This window comes from Triturus cristatus, chromosome 11 (genome assembly GCF_964204655.1).
Source record: "Triturus cristatus chromosome 11, aTriCri1.1, whole genome shotgun sequence".
Classification (NCBI taxonomy): Eukaryota; Metazoa; Chordata; class Amphibia; order Caudata; family Salamandridae; genus Triturus; species Triturus cristatus.
Genome location: NC_140594.1, coordinates 302,587,498 through 302,611,582, shown reverse-complemented (window position 1 = coordinate 302,611,582; position 24,085 = coordinate 302,587,498). Strand labels below are relative to the sequence as shown.

At 45.9% G+C, this 24,085-nt stretch overlaps 1 protein-coding gene across 1 annotated transcript in view; it reads left to right on the top strand.

The window, feature by feature from the left end:
* RBM19 (RNA binding motif protein 19) overlaps positions 1–24,085 on the top strand; it is a 420,351-nt gene that overhangs the window by 77,572 nt on the left and 318,694 nt on the right. The window contains exon 14 of the mRNA XM_085635231.1: positions 14,525–14,635. Within this exon, the coding sequence (XP_085491357.1) occupies positions 14,525–14,635 (111 nt within the window). The remainder of the gene's footprint in view (positions 1–14,524; positions 14,636–24,085) is intronic.

Sequence of the window (24,085 nt, the reverse complement as noted above, 5' to 3'; positions counted from 1 at the left end):
TGACCTCTTAGAGCGGGGCTCTCGTCTCTTAGGGGGTCAGAAGCGCATCTGTGGTGGCAGACCAGACTGTACCAGCCAGCCTGCACACTAGTGGACTACTAGGTTTCAGGGGGTATCTCTAAGGTATCCGCTGAGTGCATGTATTAATAAATCCATCACTGGAATCAGTGTGGTTTTATAAATACGAGATGTTTGATACCAAGCATCCTTGGTTTCAGCGAAGCCATTATGTAGCTGTAGAACTCATTTTCACCAGTGTCCAGTACTTATCCTTAAGATGGCCTCCCTGTTCACTTGCAATGTCTATGTATCGACTTAGACATCTCAGAGACATACCTGCTCATGCAGATATGTCCACACATGTAATATAATGCACTCTTCTTAGGGCTGTAGGGCCTCCTGTAGGGATGACTTGCATATATTGCATGCAGTGTCTGTAGGTATGGTACACAGGAGGTTGGCCATGTTGTGTCTTCACTTTTTCTGCACCATTTCACGCAGACTGCAATGGCAGTTTGCATGAGTGTGGTGAGGGGTCCCTTAGCGTGGCACAATACATGGTGCAGCCCTTAGGGACCCTCTTTAATACCCAGGCTGTAGGTACCAGGGGTACCATCTACTAGGAACTTACAGGGGTGCCAAAAGTATTGACAATTGGGAACCAATTGTGCAGTTTTAGGGAAATATATCTGGCACTGGGGACCTGGATAGCAGGAACCCAGTGCACTTCTGTCAAAATTGTATCAAATACCAGGCAAAAAGTGTGGATGAACATGTAAAAAAGTGGCATTTTCCTACAAGTAGGATTACCAACTCCATAGCTTGCCACAAAGCCTGTTTTGAGCCTACTGCCACACCTACCATATGTGGCACCAGTAGTTTCGGAACGTCAAACTCTTGGAGCCTAGCAGACTCAAATCCTGTGTGCTATGATGATACTAATCGGGCTGCAGTCTCATGTACGATGCCTCTGGCCCTCTAAGTCCTCTGCCAGTGGGCCTGCTCTCTGTGTCATTCGACCCCAGAGTTCTCCCTCAGGGAATGCCTTTGGCACTAGCTGGACCCATCCTGGGGCTGGGCATTGACCAGCTGCCTCTCTATCGGCTCCCTCAGAGACTCTTTTCCCAGGGCCAACACCGATGCCTGTGCATACACAGGGTATGAAATAGCATCTGAAGACCAAAGCAATCTTAAGGCAGTATAAGAGAGAGAACCAGAAGTTACCCGAAGAGGCTAGGAGTAGAGCGCATTCACAGCCTGAGTCCACAAAGTGTCAAAGTTATCGCAAACATAGAAGGATGAATTGCGTCTGTAGAATGCAGGCTTGCGTTTTAATGGTAGGCCACCGTTACGACTTTTTATTTGCATGTCACTTCAGAGACTTTTTGCGCTTAATGTTGCAGCTACGTTGGTTACTTCTTTCCTTCTCACGTTCTTTCTAACACTGCATCAAATAGCAGTTCTAGTGCCTTCTCCACTTTTGGCACGTGTATTTTGCACACTTTGGTCACTTTTCTTCTTTTTTCCGGATCACGGTTTAGACTTTTCAGCAGGTTATGTTACATCAAATGGAAGTACTTTTGCCCTCCTGATCTCGGGCACTACCCGGGTTTTGCACACAGTTGGTTTATATACTTTTCACATTACTTTTTCTTTACCACCTTCTGGTATTTTATTTGACAGTTTCCCCATTTTTAGGTCTCGCCTGACCCAGCGCTTGCGCTGGTCTGGCAACACTTTCAGTAGGAGCTTCAAAAAATGCTACCGCTGGCCACAGCTTGCAGTGCATGTGCGCACGCTTGAGCAGAGGCGCCATATGGCATGATAACTGCTGCGCGCGCACCACTCGCGCACATGCACTGCAAGCTGTGGCCGGCGGCAGCATTTTTCCCCCGCCACGGCAGTCATTTCTCGATTTCTCGAAGCGGGCGCTTGCTATTTTTCTGTTTATTACTTCTATGTAGTAATGGCGGCACCCGTGCTTTAGCTTAAACATCTTAGGCTAAAGTCAGGTGCTGAGATTGCTTCAAAAGTAAAGAAATAGACAATTCTTTACTTTTGAAGCAATCTCGGCACCTGACTTTAGCTTAAGATGTTTAAGCTAAAGCACGAGAACCACCATTACTACAGAGCAGTACTAAACAGAAACAAGCATTGGCATAGCCCATAGGTCTCGCTTTTGGGACCTTATAAGTATTTAGTTATGCAACTGTTGCATGGCTAAACACTTATAAGGTCCCAAAGGCAAGACCTATTGGCTATGCCAATGCTGGTTTTGCTTGAATCTCTGATAAAATGCATTGTTTTTCACATTATAGGAGAAATTCCCCTGTTGAAGGGCTTTGTCCTGAAATGCATTGGGATTGATTTGAAAAGTGGAAAACTTGTTACGATTCTAGGTGTGAATATAGAACACAACAAATTTGATGTGGAAATCATGATTTAATAAATTACAAGGATTGAAAAAACATTGGATAAGATGGATATTATTAATACACACTTCTCTGGTGTGCCTAGTGGGGACGTTGTTCTAATCCTAGACGACGCATTCACACAACTAGTTGATTTCTATGCCCGAGTCCTCCCAGTCCGCAACCGCCATCACGAGCTCTCCGCACCCCACGCCATCACCTCCACGGACTACATTCTACTTGGGGACCTGAACTTCCACCTCGACAACAGCAACCACCCCGACTCCACCACTCTCCTCGACAACCTCGCCAACCTCGGACTGAAGCAACTAGTCAACACACCCACTCACAAAGCGGGACACACCCTTGACCCCATCTTCGCAGGAGGAACCAACATCCGCTTTAGCCACACCACCCAGCCCCACTGGACAGACCACCTCTGCGTCCATTTCACCTTTAGCACCACCACTGCACCCAAGACGCCTCCGCCCCCACTGAGAAGGAACTGGAGCAAAGTCACGGAGGAACACCTCAATACCACCCTCCTCCAAGACCCCCCCAGCGCCATGACCGACACCAACACCACAGCCATAGAACTGCACCGATGGATCTCCTGCTGCGCTGACAAGCTCACACCCCTCCGCCGCCCCGCCAAACAATGCCCCCTGAAGGCTGCCTGGTTCACCACAGAACTACAAGAAGCCAGACGCTCCTGCAGACGCCTAGAGAAAACCTGGCAAAACCAGAAAACTACGGAAGCGCGTAACAACCAACAGGGACGTCCTGAAGAAATACCACCAGTGCCAAAGAGACACCAAACGGACCTTCATAAGAGACAAAGTCCAGTCCAACGCCAAGGAACTGTTCAACGTCATACAGCAGTTCGCAAAACCCCCCTGTGAAGCCACGGACGTCACACCTTCCCAGGAACTCTGCAACAAGCTCAGCTCCTACTTCCATCTGAAGATCAAGGCCCTCTACGTCAACTTCAGCGGACAGGCGCCGGACACCACCCCTGCCTCCTACTCACGCCACCGACAAGCCTATCTTCATGACCTGGGATCCCACCACTGCAGAACTCATCTCCGCTACCATGAAGAAAACCCACTAAGGAGCCCCTACGGACCCCTGTCCACGGCACATATTCCACAGAGCAGCCGCCGCCATCACACCCGAATTACAATGAACCATCAACGCCTCCTTCAGGTCCGGCATCTTCCCAGATGTCTGGAAGCGGGCAGAGGTTAAACCCCTCCTCAAGAAGCCCACGGACGACCCTACAGACCTGAAAAACTACCGGCCCATCTCTCTCCTCCCCTTTGCGGCCAAAGTAACCGAGAGACTCACAAACGCCCAACTGACTGCCTTCATAGAAGAGAACTCCATCCTGGACGCCTCTTATCTGGATTCCGCAGCAACCACAGCACTGAGACCGCCCTCCTCGCCGCCACCAACGACATCCGCATGCAACTCGACCAGGGTCACACCACAGCCCTCATCCTTCTAGACCTCTCCTCAGCCTTCGACACCGTCTCTCACCGTATTCTCGCAGCCAGACTTCACGAAGCAGGAATACAAGGAACCGCCCTCGACTGGATCCGATCCTTCCTCTCCGGCAGAACTCAGAGGATCAGATTCCCTCCCTCTCCGAACCCACTGATATCAACTGCGGAGTACCCCAAGGATCATCGCTCACCCCCACACTCTTCAACATCTACATAGCCCCCCTCGCCGCCATCGTCAGACGGCACGGATCCTATGCCGATGACACCCAGCTCATCCTCTCACTTACGAAAAATCAAGAAGACACTAGGAAGGAATGAAGAGCATGGCAGCCTGGATAAAAGACAGCTGCTTGAAGCTCAACTCAGAGAAGACCGAGATCCTCATCCTCGGATCCTGCTCCTCTGCCTGAGACAACACCTGGTGGCCCACCACCCCCTGGAATACACCTACAGACCATGCACAAAACCTCGGTATCATTCTCGACTCCTCCCTCTCCATGAACCGCCAGATCAACGCCGTCACCTCTACCAGCTTCAACTGCCTGCGCATTCTCCATAAGACCTTCTGGCAGAGGTCCCCCGCATCCGCAGAAGCAAAGCAGGCAGGAGAGCCTTCTCCTACATCGCGGCCAAGACCTGGAATGAGCTCCCTGTGAACATCAGATGCTCCCTGACCCTGCACACGTTCAGGAAGGACCTCAAGACCTGGCTCTTCGACCGATCCGGAGCTGCTCCCCCCCCCCCCCCCCCCCCCCAGCGCCTTGAGACCCTCAAGGGTGAGTAGCGTGCTTTATAAACCCCTGATTGATTGATTGAGGTGAGAGGGCTATACCCACTGGCACCCTACACCCGGTTTACCTCAAAAGAATCTAAACAACATTTTTTTTTAAAAGGTGTGCCACAATACTAAAACTTCATCTGATTCAAACATAGAAGGACTCACATGCTCAAGCTTAGAGACACTGTCCCCTTCCTTTACTGAAACCTGTGATACTGCTGTTAAATTAACTTATCATTTATTGATTTCGATGTTATTGAACCTTAGGAGACGTGACGTTTTCCTTAAATCGTACAGAGTAATCCATAATAGCCTATTTTCGGTGGGAAGATTGCAATCCTCCATTTGGATACGGCATCCATTCTAAGCTTAGTGACCTTTAGCTCTTGGTAAACACCTCATCATTTTGCTGATTCCTTTCTTTATTGCATTGACTGTATATATTCATTTCAGGGATGTTCCAAACTTTGCAATTATAAGAACTATGTGAACATCATTTAGTGTTTAGCCAGGGGCATTGGTTTCATTGTTGTGTTGTGTGATTACCATTCGGCCTGGGCGAACTTTCAATGACTTCTTCTTAATGCACATAATTTTGAGAAATTCATGTTACACTTGTTACGTGAAACTTCAGAAATTACGTCATCACCCCACTTTGCTTAATTTGCTGTAAAAACATTAGCGCAGAGACACCAAAATTTAATGCAAATGCACAGAATACAAGAAGCTGTTATTCACAGTGCTTTCGTGTTTAGCGCAAAACGCATGCTCATGCAAAAAATTGACGCAAGGACACATTTCGTGCTAAAAGTTTGCACTAAAATGATGGATTAGCATTTTATGTATTTTGCAGACATTTCATGTAATTACATGGAAATAAATTATGCAGATTTCGCAAAATTACTATTTTGTCTGGAGCATTACAGTTTTCTATATAAGATTAGCGTTATCATTAGGATAATTGATTTTATTGTATGATTACTGGGTTGCATTTGTGTTGTATTATGTGTCCATTCAATCATCTTATTACTGTTTATACTGTAAATATGTTTACTATATTATGAGCTGTCTTAACTAGTGGAATATGGAAATCCTATGATTTTACCGCTGCCTGCCTTAAGGAGATTGGACATCCCCCACTCTTTCAAAAGAAGCAATGAGCTTGGACGGTGGTTTGATTTAAAAACCAGGTCGACTATGTGACAAAAAGTGCTGCCAGCACCTTGATTACATCACAATAGACATTTCCCTTCCAGTGCTACCATTAAATAATCCAAACCCCAGCAACCCCTCATGGTCAGAGTAAGCCAACTGACTCAACATTGGGTTTTCAAAACAGCTGACCCACAAATGTCAGTGAATCTTGAATACTGCTGCCAGACATCACTTCTTCCCTTTTTTTCATGGGGAGTTTTATATAGCCCAATCTGACGCAAAGGTATCAGAGCGCTTTACATGAGCACCATTTGTGTTATAGACGGACACATTCATTTTTTGTTAGGCACGGGGAGATTAAGTGATTTGCCCAGAATCACAGGATATGGAGCATCCCTGTTGAGACTCAAATCCGGTTCTCCAGTTTCGAGATAGACTGCTCTAGCCATTAGGCCACATCCTCTCCCCTGCCCTTAAGGCCCTGCACTGGCTACCTGTCACATGAAGAATCTCTTTCTAAACTCTCTTCATCACCCACAGGGAAATTCATAGCGCAAATCTGATTTTTCCACAATCCAAATTCAAACTCTTCAAGCAAAGAATGAACCTTAAATCACAAATTTAACTACTGCTAATCATCCTATATTTCAGAAGAACCCTTATAGTTGGAGGTTCTGTACAAACCTGATGAACACCGCATAGAAAAAAATATGGTCAGTCAGCAACCTTTTCCCAAAATATGACTCCAGCTTCTGAAGCATGTACACGATCTCAGGATGGGACATGACATCAGGGATTCATATTACACGCCTCAACGGAATAGCTGTGTATTCAGAAGACCTGAGAACTGCCATCCTATGGCACATACATTGAAATGTCCCTTAATGGTTTTCAATTTCCTAGTGTTAAGCCAACTGTGTCCCTTTATGCACCAGATATCGGAGGATTCCCATTTCTTTAACACATTTGTGCACATTTCAAACTAGTGTTTTAACCAGCAGACTATACAGGTGCCAATAATGTTGGCTTCTGTTTGTATCAATTTCTATGTAAAAGATGCATGCCTGCGTCTTTTCGTATGCATTGTGAAACTCTATGCAGCACTTCTAGACTACCTCTACACCTCGCTCACCTGCCTCAACGTTTTCCATCATAGCCCAAACTACAGCCAAAGGTCTTTCAACCATACATCTGATGGTTGCAGAGGGTTCTGATGAACATTTAAGTGTGCTATGACCTCATCAGGGCTATGAAGCACTATGTAAATGATTCATAATGAGCAGATAATTACTCCATAATTCAGACCGCGTTTTACACTTCGCAAGGGGTACGGACAATGCTATATAAATAGCAATACACTACAATAGTATTAAAAATGTATATTACAGAACCTTGGATAGTCATGCATAATTTCGTGTAACTGTTATAGTTTTCTTCTACTTTACAAAGCTTCTCCCCTGACCATTTCCATTGTGTTAAGCTTTTGCTGCTTGTCCACGTCTTCTCAGATACTCAAGGAGGCTTAGTGAGATCTCCTGATCTTGGTTTTTGAGCATTTGTTGATAAGTACCCTCAGCTTTTCCCTTTCATGTGCCTACCCTGGAGACCAGTCTGGACTCTTTCACCTGCCAGACTTAATTTTATGCATGACACGGAGGCCAACATTATGCAAATCTCCTTTATTGCCACAGCTCAGCAGTAACAATGAAGAGAATATAGAACTTCAAAATATTCTAGATATAGTATAAAGTCCATGAGCACACAGCCATCTTCCTTCTTTGTTGCTGCTGCTCACAAGATAAGTACCTTCATTTTATTCATGTTTATGAGGTATGTGTGTTTTTTTTCTTGATTGTGCCTGTTTGTCGCATGGCTGGGTCCTATTCACCCTATCATGCGTTTGTACTCTCTCATTTCGTGGTTGAAAATGCTTTCTGGCATGTCACCTTTTTAAACACCTTCGTACCTCTAGATTATAGCGCGCTTTTCTCCTGGGCCCTAACGACCCTTTGCTGCTCTGCGCTCCGTCTTAACACGTTGTACATTTGTATAATATAATTAACCCTGCCTTCGTGGCTATTTGCAGTTTGAAAGACGCAGCCGCATTCCAGTTGCTTGGCAGCACCCTGAGCGCGAGCCAGCCATATGGACTCGAACGCGGACGCACTCTCTGCTGTTCCCAAACGCCTTGAGCCCCGCCCGGCATAAAGGCTGGTGCAGCGGAGAGAAAATGAAAAGCAAATAAATACCCCTTGCTTTTCTACACAGACTCTTAACGGCGCCATAACCCGTTCCTATTCCACCGTGATGCGCGTTTCTATCGCGCCGCGGAAGAGAGGAAAATTTAAGGAAAGGCCTTAAGCGACAACCACGCACGCAGTGCGTGGTTGCCTTAGATACACTACACAACATTTGGCAGTTACAGCTCTCAACTTGATCGACGACTGTCGAACATCGTTATTCAGTTAATCAATCAATCAGAGCATTTGTATAGGGCGCTACTTACCCGTGAGGTCCTAAAGGAGTGGTGGGGGGGGTGGGGGGGATTGATGCTGCTACTGCTCGAAGAGCCAGGTCTTGAGGAGTCTTCTGAAGGTTAGCAGGTCCTGGGTCTGCTGTAGGAGGAAATTCAACACATTTACACACCCCTTCTCAAATTCTGCCCCCCCCCCGCTTAAAATTACTTCCTAACTTTACAGTACATTGTAACAAAAAAACAAAAAAAAGATAGGGTTGGACACAATTAGCATAATATAATTATACATTTCCTTTCATTATGTCTTCCAACCCTGATGCCACTCTAGAAGGGAAATTAGAGTCAATGGTTTCCAAGGCCATGGATAAAGCCATGGACTCATTCAATGAAACCATTAATAAAATTTTTTAAATGATACCATTGTCAAAAATGTTGAAATGCTCACAAGGGCATGGCCCTCTTCAAGTGGTGCGCACACCCCTGGCGCAAAAGAAGGGGCAGTTAAGGCCCCAAAGAAAAGAGCCGCAACAGAGCATTCTACCCTAACCCCAAAAAGACAAAAAAATCTGTGAAAACGGCTCAATCTCGCTTCTCAGGCGGAGACCAGAACGATGCCCTGGGCATCACAGAAGGGCAATAGACAGACCCACAACCCCCTATAAATACTGATAGCGACGAACAAGACGAAGCAGAGATAGATATTTCATGTTCATCACCCTTTGATTCGGACATCGAGGCCCAAGCAGACAACTCTCTGGAAAACTCTGAAGAGGCAAGCAAGGCCTCCGGTTAAAAAATGGGCATTACTGCTCCTTTCGGGGAAAAAATGTTTGACCCCCTTCTAATCAAACACCCCCTATCTCCCGAATGGCTACCATCCCAGCATGTAGCAGACTATATTAGTTTCTGGCTAAGAAGGGAGATACCGAAAGAAGTAAGATCTCGACTCAGGTGGGAATGCCCTCGCCCATCCCTTCCAGACAAAATTGCTTCCACACCTGAACTCGACCCTAAGGTCGTCGCATTCATAGCCAAGGGTGCAAAGGACCCAAGAAAAGGGATAGACAAAGGTCTATGGTCAAGTCAAGACCGCCTGCTCGATATAACTGGTCCACTAACCAACATTTTTGACCTGGCTGAAAACGCCTACGTGGAGGGAACTCCTATTGATCCTAAGGAGTTACGTGAGTGGGTCCAACGAACCATCTGTCTCCTTGGCAATGCAAACACTGCCATTTCAAATGAACGAAGGAAAGGAGCACTCCTCAAAATAGATCCTACTAGAAACTAATAGAATTGGCTAACAAGGAGTCAGGGCCCATCTCACAGGGACGCCTATTTGGAGAAGAGTTTATCCGTGATATGGCCAAATATGTAGGGGTGTTCAGCTCGATCCAAAAATCTCAGCACGAAATTTAAAAAGCCTTCCAAGACACAATATTTGGAAGGGCCGTGCGAATGCGGGGTCGGTTCCCCGGCCGTGGCCAATCTACCTCAAGAACCTCTCTGGGACGAGGATCTAGGTTCCAACAGACATCATTCTATGGGTACCAAACCGTCTACCCCCAGAGGCAACGCAACAGGGGAAGGCCATTTCGAGGAGAGAGAAGAAGCAGAGGATTCTCCACCGGTAGCTGTATTGAAAGATCATTCAGATACCCCTATAAAGGTGGGAGGGAGACTAGCCCTTTTCTCTGGGAACTGGACACTGGTAACTCCAGACCCGTGGGTCCTGCAAACCGTCAAGGGTTACAAAATAGAATTTACAGACATTCCCTTCCTATCAATAGCACCCCGCGAGATAATCTTCTCCCAAGATCAGAGAAAACTAGTATCTCAGGAAGTAAAGTATCTTCTTGCCAAAGGGACTATAATAGAGAGCTCTCAAACAGGTTTCATCAGCAATATTTTCTTGGTAGGAAAGGAAGACAAGACAAAGAGACCTGTGGTAAACTCAAAAAGCCTTAACAGGTGGGTATCCTACCACCACTTAAAGATGGAGGTAATACACCTCCTGAGAGATGTATTGAGAAAAGGGGACTGGCTAACACGCCTAGACTTAAAAGACGCCTATTTGACCATCCCAATCAGGCCCCCACAGAGGAAATTCCTCCAGTTCACTTGGGCGGGAAAAGTTTGGGAATTTTGCAGTCTCCCATTTGGACTATCCTCAGCCCCTTGGTGCTTCACCTGGACGATATCCTTATCATAGGTCAGTCCAAAACGACAGTTTGTCAACACACAGACCTTACTATCTGCCTTCTGGAACATCTAGGCTTTATCATACATACAAAGAAATCTTGCACTACCCCCACCCAGGAAACTCAATTCCTGGGCTTCATGGTGAACACGGTGTCGGCAGAATTGCAATTACCAAGGGAAAAAATAAAGAAACTCCGGAAGGAACTCAAAAAGATACTTTCTCTGGAAGTTTTCCCCTTGAGACTTTTAGCCAAGATCCTGGCTCTCCTCTCCTCCACCATTCAGGCGATTTTTCCGGGCCCTTTATACTACAGGGCCCTCCAGAGACTCAAAGCGAAAGCTCTGAAGTCGACTCTGTCTTATACTCAGATGACTTGCTTAGACGAAGACTCAAGGAAAGAACTATCTTGGTGGCTGAAAAATGGCAAAGCCATTTTTGGGGAAACCCCAGACTTGATAATAGAATCAGATCCGAGTCTAGAGGGTTGGGGTGCCACATGTGGCGACTCTTCCACAGGAGGGAGGTGGACACGCGAGGAGAAGAAACTACATATCAACTGCCTGGAACTACTAGCAGATTCCTTTGCGGTTCGAAGCTTCACCCAGAATTCGTTGAAATGCTGTATAATGCTGCACATGGACAATGTCTCTGCGGTGAAATACGTCAACAAGATGGGGAGACCACGCTCGAAGGGCCTGACCGAAATAGCGAAGGTTTTTTGGGACTGTTGCTTGAACATTGGACTTTCAGTCACGGCGGAACGCTTCCCTGGTTTGAACAATGGTGTAGCAGACTGGTTCTCCAGGAATTTCAGGGACTCCAGCAATTGGAAATTAAACAGGGAAATATTCTTGATAATCAAAGACCAATGGGGTCCCTTCGGGACGGATGTCTTCGCGGACAGATTGAACGCTCAAATGGTGAACTTTTTCAGTTGGAGGCCGGACCCTCAGACATCAGGGGTGGATGCCTTCCTCCAGGATTGGCAAGGGTTAAGGTCATATGCCTTCCTGCCGTTTGTCATGCTCCCGCAACTTCTCTTACACACTCATCAGTACCTTCAGAGTATGGTGGTGATAACCCCCCTCTGGAGGTCTCAAGTATGGTTCCCGGTCATATTGGAGATGACCATGGACTTCCCAATTCTAATACCACCTTTCAGTCGACTACTCCTGGGTCCTCAGGGCGAAACACATCCTCTCTTAGACCAAGGTCTATTAATTCTGACGGCCTGGAAGATTTCAGGCGACAATGGCAAATCCCTGGCCTTTCGCTTGATGCTTTCCAACTCATATCTGAATCAAGGGCATCTGGAACAAGAAAGGCATATCGATTGGCATGGAACAAATGGGTTCGCTGGTGTCTTCAACGACATTACGATCCCGTTTCAACTGATTTAGTTCATGTAGTCAATATCCTATCGAAGCTCTTTGCTTCTGGCCTTAGCTACAGAACCGTTAATGTCTATAGGTCAGCAATAGCTGCAGGACATTACTTAATAGATGGTGTGTCAGTGGGACAAAGCCTTTTAACAAAAAAGATTATGAGAAGCATGCGGGTTCTCAATCCTCCAACTCCCAAATATACAGCCTTATGGGACGTAAGAAACATATTACAACTTATTTCCTCATGGGGAGATAACGCTAACCTCTCTCTCAAACGTATTTCTTATAAGCTTACTGTGTTACTTTTCTTGGTTTCCTTCCGACAAACATCAGATGTTAAGGCTTTAGATGTTCCAAGCAGAGCATATCAGCCTGAGGGAGTTTGTTTTTACCTTAAGAAAAGGACCAAGACTATGACATCCTCTATCTTCTATCCTTTCTTTCCTCAGAATGAAAGTTTGTGTGTTGTCAAATGTCTTAAAGAATATGAAAACAGAACTGTAAGTCTGAGAGGAACTGAAACACAACTATTGATCTCCCATAGATCTCCTCATAAACCAGTTTAATCTCCCACACTTGCGGGATGGGTGAAAGAAGTGATGAGTGAAAGTGGTGTAGATGTTTCAATTTTCGGTGCACACTCTCTTAGAGGTGCATCAGCTTCTAAAGCTTTAATGCTTGGTGGTGGGCTCCAAGATATTCTAAGAACCGCTGACTGGCCTAATGAGAGTGTGTTTAAAAAGTGTTATTTTAGACCAATCAATAATTTGATTGACAATGTTCTTAATTCACTTTAAACTTGCATAATGTTGGCCTCCGTGTCATGCCATAAAATTTAGATGTTTCACAGCCTGCTGGGCAGAAAATCTGGATTTTATTAAAGACACTGAGGCTAATATTATCCCTCCACTAATTGACCCTTCCTAAGGGTTTTTATCTTTTAACATTTTGTATCTCTTTCATAACAGAATAGAATATCTACGTTTGGTTAATGGAAATGACTCGTTCATCGTCGTAATTTAAGTTTTTCTGTTTACTGACTTTATTCTTTTGGTTCGCAGCATTGGACAAAGAAGGAAGATGGCTGTGTGCTCCTAGACTTTTTACTATATCTAGAATGTTTTGAAGTTCTATATTCTCTTCATTGTTGCTGCTGAGCTGTGCCAATAAAGGAGATGCATAATATTAGCCTCCGTGTCTTTAATAAAATCCAGATTTTCTGCCCAGATGGCTGTGAAAAATCTAAATTGTTTTGCCTCCGCATCCAGTTGTAATCTGTGCCCTCAAGGATGTATGATAAGTCGACCTACTACCTAACAGATTGATTTGCTTGTACTTTCACATCTTTCAGTACTATCAGAGGTAAAGAAGTACTTGATAGAGGTCGAGTTCAGCACAAACTGTTGACAGTGTTCTGAAGAATGTCTCCTCTGTTAGGCTGAACACTTTGTCAAGCTAAGAAGGGGGACAGTCCCATCCCTCTTACAGGCTTCATATCTAGTAAAGGTTGTGTATTACGCTGCTTGTGCTATGCTGCACATTGACTCGAAGGATGAATCTAAAGCCCTGAATAATCAAGCTGGGACTAAAAACATCCTTTTCTGACACCATTGTGCTGCATCCCCTCATTCCCTCTCCCAGAGGCCTTGTATCATTTTAGGTGCCAGTGCCTTGAATATTGATTGGACACTATCCAAATCTCATGGAAAGATAACCAAATTTGGTGGTCTGCCTACTGTCCTTAGCCAAGGGCAGGACCTTACACCTGCAACAGGAGTATCTTCTTCCCAAGGTAAAGGAGAAAATCAGTGGGTTACGCTTTTTTAACCATACATTTTATACACCTTAATCTTTAAGTTGAGTGCAACAAAGTGATGAAAACATCCAGGGACAATTATTCGAGTTTCCAGTGTTCACCTATTTAGCCAAATCATTTTTCTGTTGAGCACTGGGGACACAAATAGCTCCTGCTCTGATCATGGTACTGTATGCTTTATCTATCACGTTTCTAATATTAATATTTGTTGTTATGCCTATAACAATTATTTGGACCTCATTTGGGCATACAAAAGCATCCCAGAGTCGTGAGTGTATGTTTTCTAATGATGCTGTGAATGCTTTTACAATGGTCTGTTCCTGTCATTTATTTCTTAATGAGTGAGCCTCATCCAAAACAGAGCCTGAATGTTGCTTTCTCTCATTATGATGAAAATCATGTTGTACTTATTGCCTCCAGTGCTTTCTATTTAAGGGTGTAGAATCAATTTTTTTTAGCTGAGCCATTAAAATTTGAGCTCTTTCTGCCTCAGAGCTGTACATCGTTTTTGGCAAAAACCAGCTTGTACTTCAACTGCATCATTTCATGTTGGGTTTCTGTATAGCCACCACACTGTCCTTAGGCCATGTTAAAATATGGGTGTCAGAATAGGAAAATATGAGGCTATGACATGTAATCAAAGGAAAGGAGGAAATTGGTTTCTGTTGTGTTGTTTTATAGCTCATAGCCCATCAGCTGTAGGCTACTTCAGATTCTATCTGTATGCTATACCTAACACCATGTTATAGGAATTTGTCTGATAGCCTACAACTTTCTTTTTATCATTGTGCCCAGGAGGGACGAGGCAGTGTGGCAGTAAGGGTAGCGCTTGGTGAAACTCAGCTGGTGCAGGATGTTCGTCAGTTCTTGCTGGATAATGGAGTTTCTCTGGATTCCTTCAGTCAGGTAAGATGAAGCAATATTTTGTCTGCAGATCAATATAATCTTCTGGACAATTTCTAACGATATAGTGACAAACATACCAGATTGGTTCTGTTCTGCAAGTCTGTGTTCTTCAGTCCCTAATTTGAGTATTGTTGTTGAACACGTCTTCCTGTGCAATTATAATGTTTTACCAGGGTGAAACGCAACATGTTTGACCTGGACTGTTCATCAAGATGTGCATAATAGTTCAGGATAACTACTTCTCACTCTTCCCCACTTGTTTATCATGTGCACAATATTATTTTCTATTACGTTAGTTTGTGGGACCGCAGATGTTTGGGCTACAGGCCCCGACCTATGATGTAAAACCTTTGTCTTTGTGCATATATTTCATAAAATTCATTTCATTTTCATTTTATTAGTCTTTATTTCGACCAAATTGATCATAAAAGACACAAATATTTACAACTTCACATAGATAAAATCCATTATTCTTTAGGGACTTTTACAAAAATATAATGATACATATATTAAAAAACATATTAAGAACAGCGAGTATCCACTAAAAAGACTGTCCAATGTAAACCCATATTAAAAATATTTAAAAAGCACGAGCCAAAGGGAACTTTTCTTGAAATAGAGAATACCAGCAAGCCCCTATGCAGATATACAGATATAAAACATTTATAAATATATATAGACCATATTTAACGATACCAAATAAAAGAAACTAAGCAGAAGACAGAGCACTAGAAATTACTGTCGCAGTCTGCTTGTTTTTTTCAAACTGTTGCCTTATTCTCCAAGCCCATCCCAGAAATTTCGCTATGGCTATTACAATTGCCTCTTGAGTACTGGACTTTATTATTCTTAGCGCAACCACACTTGACCTAGTACCAAGGTTCAGACAGACTGGTTTGAGCCATTTCCTCCGTGGAGAACAATATGCTGGGCACACAAAAAGTATATGGGAGATCGTTTCATTCATGCTTTGACAAAATAAACATTTACTGTCTTGAATCGGTGCCATGATTTAGTAAAGGCTTTGGTAGGTAATGATCCAACCCTAAACTGGAAATAGCGTTTTCTATCCAGTGGCTTAACTATAGTGTCCCAGAATTCTTCATAATGTGGATCCAGCTTATGATCCAAGAAGGCACTGGTCAACTATGTAGACCCAGAGTATCTCAAAATACCGGATCTAATCATAGACCAGTACGCATCCTTGAATTCTATTTTAGAAGGAAATACATTGTGAGCTGGATCATCCCATAGCTGCCTCATGCCCATGTCCACCAGGGATCTTTTAACCTGCTGTAACCAACTGATCTTATGGGACGTATCATTTCCTCTTATCTCCATAAGGGCTGAGGCATAATGGGCTAATTCCGGAGTAGACCAAAGTCTTCTCCAATAAGCCAATGGTTTGAATCTTGCAACCTCTGTTAGCTGATGACACCCCATATCAAAATATAGAGGAATTAGAGGGGTACTCTGGGGGAGACCAACCAGACCTCTCAGAAAGCGTTTTTGGGCCTGAGCTAATAAGGACAAATTTTCAAACACCCAAAGTTCTGCCCCATATAAAATAGACGCCATAGCTTTAACGTGGTGAATCTGAAGTGCGGGGCCTACTGGCTTAGTTTGAGATAGCATGTGTTCTTTCAAAATCACCCCTGCTATTTGTGAATGTGTGAGCGCCATTATTTCTATTTGGGGCTTCCAATCCATCTTACGATTGATGGTTACTCCAAGGTAAGTGAATAAGTCTGTTTGTTCTAAAGACTCATTATTCATAACAACCCTTGACTTGATGACTTTGTGGTTGTGGAGCACCATAAATGTAGTCTTATCCACATTTACCATTAATTTATGTTCGGAACAGAAAGCCTCAAACCATACCAGGGCTTTCTGCAGCCCGGCTTGGGTCTTAGATAAAACCAGAGTATCGTCCACAAACATGAGAATTGGTACTTTGATACCCGCAACAGAGGGAGCATCGGTAGGGTGATCAAGAAAATATCTAACCACACCGTTTATAAATAATGAAAACAAGGTTGGGGCCAACACACATCCTTGTCGTACCCCTTTAGAGATTGGAAATTTGTTTGTAGTATTCCCTTGGCCACCCCATCGAACCTGAGCATAGTTTGATTCATGCAATTTAATCACCAGCTGCAATAGCTCTGTTGGAATTCCTAGATCTCTCAATAGAGACCAAAGCATATTCCTTGGTACAGTATCGAAAGCTGCTTTAAGATCCACAAAAGTGGCGTAGATGGTTCCATCCGCCAACTGTACAACACGCCAGTAGATTAATAAAAAATAAAGTTCGAGGCATGTGGGCTGCTGAATTCATATCTGTGCATAGATCGCCGCCTAGTGTTGGGTCCGGATGATTGCACATTGTTGTCCTGGAAGAGTCTTCGAAGTATCACGAGATAGGTGGCTCCTCCCCTGGACTACAGTGCGCATGGGCATCCCCTCCATCCTTAGATTGTTTTTTTCCGCCATTGGGTTCGGATGTCCTAATCTTAGTTCTTAGAGTATTTAGGCCTTTCTTCGTCGGTATTGTTTTCGTTCGGCGCCGAGTAGTTTCATCGAAGTTTGCCATCTGCCCTTCGACGTCTGAGGCCCGATCAAGATCGACGATGGAATCTAAAACATCTAATAGCCCCTTCAAGCGTTGCCCTCTTTGCAACGCTAAGTATGCTCGCTTCGACGTGCACCCGGTGTGCAACAAGTGCCTCTCTCCAAACCATGACGAAGCCACCTGCATGGCGTGCTCCAGGTTTCGATCGAAGAAGACCCTTCGCATTCGTCGAGGAGCTCGGCTTGAGGCGCAGAAAGCGGCGCGGCACCCGGACAACATCTTCGGGACCGAAGAGGAGGAGGTCGTGGACCTTGAAGTTCAGGGAGAGATGTCGGATCCGGCGTCGGAGCGTGAATCCGACTATGATGCCGAAGACGAACATATAATAGATGAAGAGGAGGATGACGTCGTCGTACAGGTAGGAGACGACGAAGAGGCCCTTGGGGCCGAGGAAGATGGCCCGGAACATGAGCTAGGCCCTCAGGTCGCCACAGGGCCGAAGGAGGCACTCGATAAGGCTCAGGTCGCGGGATCGCCACAAGGCCTTACCCAAGATCATTCCTCTCGTTCTTCCGCCCCGCATAAACGCCTGGCGTCGAACTATCCTAAAGAGCCATCGGTATCCAAAGCGCCATCACTCGATCAACGAGAATCGAAACTGAAGGCAACAGCACCGAAACCGAAAGTAAAGGAGTCTCTCCACGGCGACAAGGCCTCGAAGCCCTCGGAGCCGAAGACACAAAAGACGGCTGTCGACGCCAAGAGAGGTCATGGGGACGTCGAGCCGAGGGCGGCGCCGAAACTCAAAGCCAAGGTCGCCGACCCCAAAGTATCGGAGCCAAAGAGCGTCCACAGAGATATGGAGGGCGGCCATCGAGAGCCAACCCATCCCACTATTCCGGCCCAGAAGACGTCGTCTGGTACGGGGCTTGATGCCACAACGAGGAAGGCGTCGAAGGACCGTGTCCAATCCACGACACCATCGCCCTTTCTCAAGCAGAAGGTGTCGGAGTCGTTATTACGCATCCACGACAAGGCTTCCACAACTGGTGCGAAGACAGCCCCGCAGCCGAAAACGGTCAGCGCGGTCCACATCGTGTCGACGCATATCAAGTTCGGCCTCCCACCAGCGGTGCGACCGAAAATGTTCGACGCAAAGAAGGGTCTCGACCCGCGAGAAGCTCTCGACCCGAAGAAAACTGTCGATGCACCAAAAGGAATACAGTTGGGACAGAGACCTGTTGCAGTACCTCACGACGATGAGGTTCCACGGCAGTTTATCGATGCCACCACTGGTAGACTTTCCATATACAAACGGAAAATCGTAACAGAGACACCAATGAAGCCATACAAGATTCCATTAAAAAAGAAGAGAACCACATCACCAGTTCTGGTGGAACATATTCAATTTGGCACCCCAGAAACTCAGCCATTATCGCCCACACACTCTGATACAGATGCTGGAGATGATGGTGATGCTGAGGGCACTTATGTTATGTTATGTTAAATAGTTTGTAGAGCGCGTGAATCACCCCCGTAGGGGTCTCTCAGCGCTGGCAGAACTGTGCGAGAATATAAAAGAGATGTCACTCCATAAACATGGTGGTTTTCAGAATCTTCCTAAACCTGAGGTAGTTAGAGCATTGTCTGAGCGCGAGGGGGAGCTGATTCCAAACCAGCGGGGCTTGATAGGAAAAAGATCTACCTCCCATCCGTGCTTTCTTTATCCTGGGAATAAGTAGCAGAGATTTGGAGCATGATCTCAGTTCACGGTTAGGGGTGTATCGGTGGAGCCTTTCAGCAAGATATATCGGTCCGGGGCCCCACAAAGCTTTATGTGTCAAGCAACAGAGCTTAAACAAGACACGTTTCCTCACCGGCAACCAATGCAAGCGATGGAGCAGCGGAAGAGAGGCTGATCTGAACGGACCGTTGGTAACCAGTCGTGCAGCGGTGTTTTGCACCACCTGCAAGCGACTGAGGATACTGACCCTGAGGACCAAAACCAACCTTGGGTGGACAATCCGGATGCGGGAGACACACATACTGCTCCGGACACACAGGCATATGTGGCAAAAACATCTCCTACAGAGGACACTGCTGCTTTCAATGCCTTAATTGAAAGAGCCGCCAACAATCATGACGTACAGCTCCACACTGATCCTATTGAGGACGACTTTCTAATGGATACCTTCTCTACTTCAGAAAGATCTGTGAAAACTCTGCCCATGCTGAACGGGGTCCTAAAACAGGCTAATGACATTTTTAAGGAGACCACTAGGGCGAGAGTCCTTAACCCTAGGATTGAAAAAAAATATAGGCCAGCTCCAGTGGACCCTGCCTATATAAAAGGACAGTTGCCTTTGGACTCATTGGTGGTTTCCAATTCTCGGAAGAGAGCCAACTCACAGACAACGGGTGATGCTCCTCCCCCCGACAAAGAGTCTAAGGTCTTGGAAACATCGGGGAAGAGGGTTGCTGCACAGGCTGCTAACATCTGGAGAATTGCCAACACTCAGGCACTCCTCGCTAGATATGACAGGGCGCATTATGATACCCTAGAAACACTGCTGCAGCACCTCCCAGATCAGTATAAGGAAGGAGCAGAGACTCTTATTAGAGAAGGGAAGCTCATTAGTAACGCTTGCATTAAATGCGCTCTTGACGCAGATGACACTGCAGCTAGGGCTATCAACACCAGCGTCATGTTAAGAAGGCATGCTTGGTTGAGAATTTTGGGATTCAAACCAGAGATGCAAACAACTATACTCAACCAGCCGGTCAACCCTAACTCCCTCTTTGGCCCCGAGGTTAACACCACCCTAGAGAAACTCAAAAAAGATACAGAGACTGCAAAGTCTATGGGGGCTCTGCAATCCCAGCAGTTTCGGAGTGGGTCCTTTCGTCGCACTAGCAACAGAGGGCCATCTAAAACACAGAACTCCCAACAGTCGCAGTACACTAAAGGAGGTACACAGCCCACCTATAACAAGAATAGTAGAGGTGGATACCGTGGAAACAACATCAAGGGCAGAGGCCGAGGAAACAACAGCTCCAGGTCCTCCGCCACCAACAAATAGTGACGCCTTGTCACTGCTCCCCGACCACGTAACACCTGTCGGGGGGAGACTACAGAGGTTCCTGCCAGTCTGGGAATCCATTACTACAGACAGGTGGGTGAGAGAAATTGTCCAATACGGTTATTGTCTGGAGTTCACATCCACTCCACCCAACATACCACCAAGACACCGTCATATGTCCGCAGAGCACTTGCACTTATTCCAACAGGAGGTTCTCAGTATGCTCCAAAAAGGAGCCATAGAACTCGTGCCTGCAAAGGAACAAGGATCAGGGGTGTACTCAATGTATTTTCTGATCCCCAAAAAGGATGGATCTCTCAGACCCATACTAGATCTAAGACCTCTAAACCGTTACATTCTGTCAGAGCATTTTCACATGCTCACTCTGCAACAAGTACTACCGTTGTTCAGTCAGGGAGACTTTCTCGCAACGTTAGACCTCAAAGATGCGTATGTCCATATACCCATACACCCCTCACACAGAAAGTATCTCAGGTTCACTGTTCTCAATCAGCATTAACAGTTCAAAGTCCTCCCTTTCGGGGTAACTACGGCACCCAGAGTGTTCACCAAGTGCCTGGCTACAGTGGCGGCACACTTAAGGAGACAACACGTACATGTCTATCCTTATCTGGACGACTGGCTTGTCCAGGGAAAGTCGGCCCAGCACTGTGCCAGCCACATGTCCCACACCATTCACCTTCTTCACAGCCTGGGCTTCTCACTGAATTATCCAAAGTCCCACCTTCAACCCAACCACGTACAGCAGTACCTAGGCGCAACCATAGACACTCTGGCAGCCACGGCACAACCAAATTCAGTCAGGATCAACAGCATTCAGTTGCTCATAAAGATATTCAGACCTCAACACTCACTCCCAGCAAGAGTGTTTATGCAGTTGATAGGCATGATGGCCTCCTGCATCTTCATAGTCCCACACGCAAGATTACATATGCGCCCACTTCAGGAGTGCTTGGCACGTCAGTGGAATCAGGCCCACGGACAGTTAAAAGACCTAGTGTTGGTGAGCGGTCGGGCATACAACTCTCTGCATTGGTGGAATCCACAAAACCTTTGCAAGGGCCGACCGTTCCAGGAGCCTGTTCCACAAATCATACTAACGGCGGACGCGTCGCTCCAGGGATGGGGAGCTCATGTACTCAATCACACAGTGCAGGGACTATGGACGACGCAGCAAAAGAAGATGCACATCAACCTTCTGGAACTGATGGCGATCTTCCTAGCCATGAAAGCATTCAAGGTACACCCGTGCAACAAAGTCGTGTTGATCCGAACAGACAACATGACTGCCATGTACTACATACAGAAGCAGGGAGGAACACACTCGCCACAGTTGTCTCATCTGGCTCCGAGCATGTGGAAGTGGGCCATTCAGAGGAACATCTTCCTCATGGCGGAACTCCTCCCGGGCAAAGACAACCAGATGGCAGATCTGCTCAGCAGACACAGCCACCAAATACACGAGTGGGAGATACATCCATCAGTACTCCAACCGTACTTCCAGCAGTGGGGTCATCCAGAGATAGACCTATTCGCCACAAGGGAAAACGCAAAATGCCAAAACTTTGCCGCCAGGTTCCCACATCCACAGTCGCAGGGCAATGCAATATGGATGAACTGGTCCGGCAGATTTGCGTACGCTTTTCCCCCAGCACCATTAATACCGCTGGTGGCACGCAAACTCAAGCAACACTCGATGACGCTCATCCTAGTTGCTCCAACGTGGGCGCGTCAGCCATGGTACACCACGTTTCTGGAACTCTCCGTGGTACCGCATCAAAGGCTACGGCTCACACCCACACTTTTAACGCAGAGCCATGGCGAGATTCAGCACCCAGATCCGCAACAGCTGAACCTGGCGATCTGGCTCCTGAGATCTTAGAATTTGGCTACCTAAACTTGCCTCCAGAATGTATGAATATCATCAAGGAGGCACGGAGACCCACTACCAGAGCCTGCTACGCGGCTAAGTGGAAAAGATTTGTCATTTATTGTAAAAATAATGACATCAATCCGCTGGATGCATCAACGCAAAACATTATCTGTTATCTATTACACTTATACCGATGCAATCTAGCATACAATTCCATCCGTATACATTTAACCGCACTAGCAGCTTACCTTCAGAACAGGCAGCACCTCTCACTATTCAAAGTGCCTGCCATCAGAGCTTTCTTGGAGGGACTCAAACGTGTGATTCCTCCAAGACACCCTCCTTCACCAGTCTGGAACCTAAATGTGGTCCTCACCAGACTGATGGGACCACCTTTTGAACCTCTACACTCTTGTGAGATTCAATTTCTAACATGGAAAGTAGCTTTCCTAGTTGCCATTACTTCCCTAAGACGAGTTAGTGAACTTCAGGCACTAACCATTCAAGAGCCATTTATACAGGTTCATGCAAACAGGGTAGTACTACGCACCAACCCTACTTTCATGCCCAAGGTAATCTCGCAGTTCCATATGAACCAATCCATAGAACTGCCCGTGTTTTATCCTAATCCTGAGAATGTAGCAGAGAGAATGCTCCACACACTTGATATCAAAAGAGCTCTCATGTACTATATTGATAGAACACAAAATTTCAGGAAGACAAAACAACTGTTTGTTGCCTTCTCTCCACAGCACAAAGGCAACCCCATTTCCAAAGCAAGAATAGCTAGGTGGATTGTTAAGTGTATACAGATTTGCTATCAAAAAGCTAAGCGCACACTAACGATTCCTCCAAGAGCCCACTCCACACGAAAATTGGGGGCCTCCATGGCTTTCATGGGAAATATTCCTTTAGAGGAGATATGTAGAGCAGCCACATGGTCCACTATACATACCTTTACCAAACACTACTGTGTAGATGTACACTCAAGACAGCAAGCTGCTGTAGGACAGGCTGTTCTCAAAACTCTTTTTCAGACTGCTGCAGCTGGCACGGGCAGCCGCCGCTAACGGGAGGGACTGTTATATAATCTATGCACAGATATGAATTCAGCAGCCCACATGCCTCGAACCGAATATGCTACTTACCAGTATGCATCTGTTCTTGGCATGTAGGGCTGCTGACATTCATATCGCCCACCCTCCTCCCCGGCGCCTGTAGCAGCTGTAGCATTCGGTAATTACTAGTTAGCATGGTCATCTTTCACTGTATTATACTCCATCTATGCCATAATGGCAAAAAACAATTAAGGATGGAGGGGATGCCCATGCGCACTGTAGTCCAGGGGAGGAGCCACCTATCTCGTGATACTTCGAAGACTCTTCCAGGACAACAATGTGCAATCATCCGGACCCAACACTAGGCGGCGATCTATGCACAGATATGAATGTCAGCAGCCCTACATGCCAAGAACAGATACATACTGGTAAGTAGCATATTCGATACTTGGTCTATCGTGCTCACGTAAGCCCTAAAACCTGCTTGGAAGGGGGATAATATATTGTTCTCCGCAATCCATGATTGAATTCTATTCAGAACCAATCTGGCCATGATCTTTTGCGTAGAATCAATCAGGCTAATAGGCCTATAGTTGTTGGGGCTTGAAGGATCCCCCTTCTTCTAAATGGGGAGGATTTCCGCCCCACGCCAGGAGTCAGGAATAGATGCTCCGCTGGCAATTGCATTTACAAGAAACAGTATGTACCTCAACCAGTTTTCTTTGTCAGACAAGAATAAATCCACGGGGACACAATCGGGACCTGGTGCCCTACCTATGGGAGCCGAGATCACAGCTATTTCGACTTCACTTAAAGAAAATTTTGCCGGAGTCTCTACACTTGGGG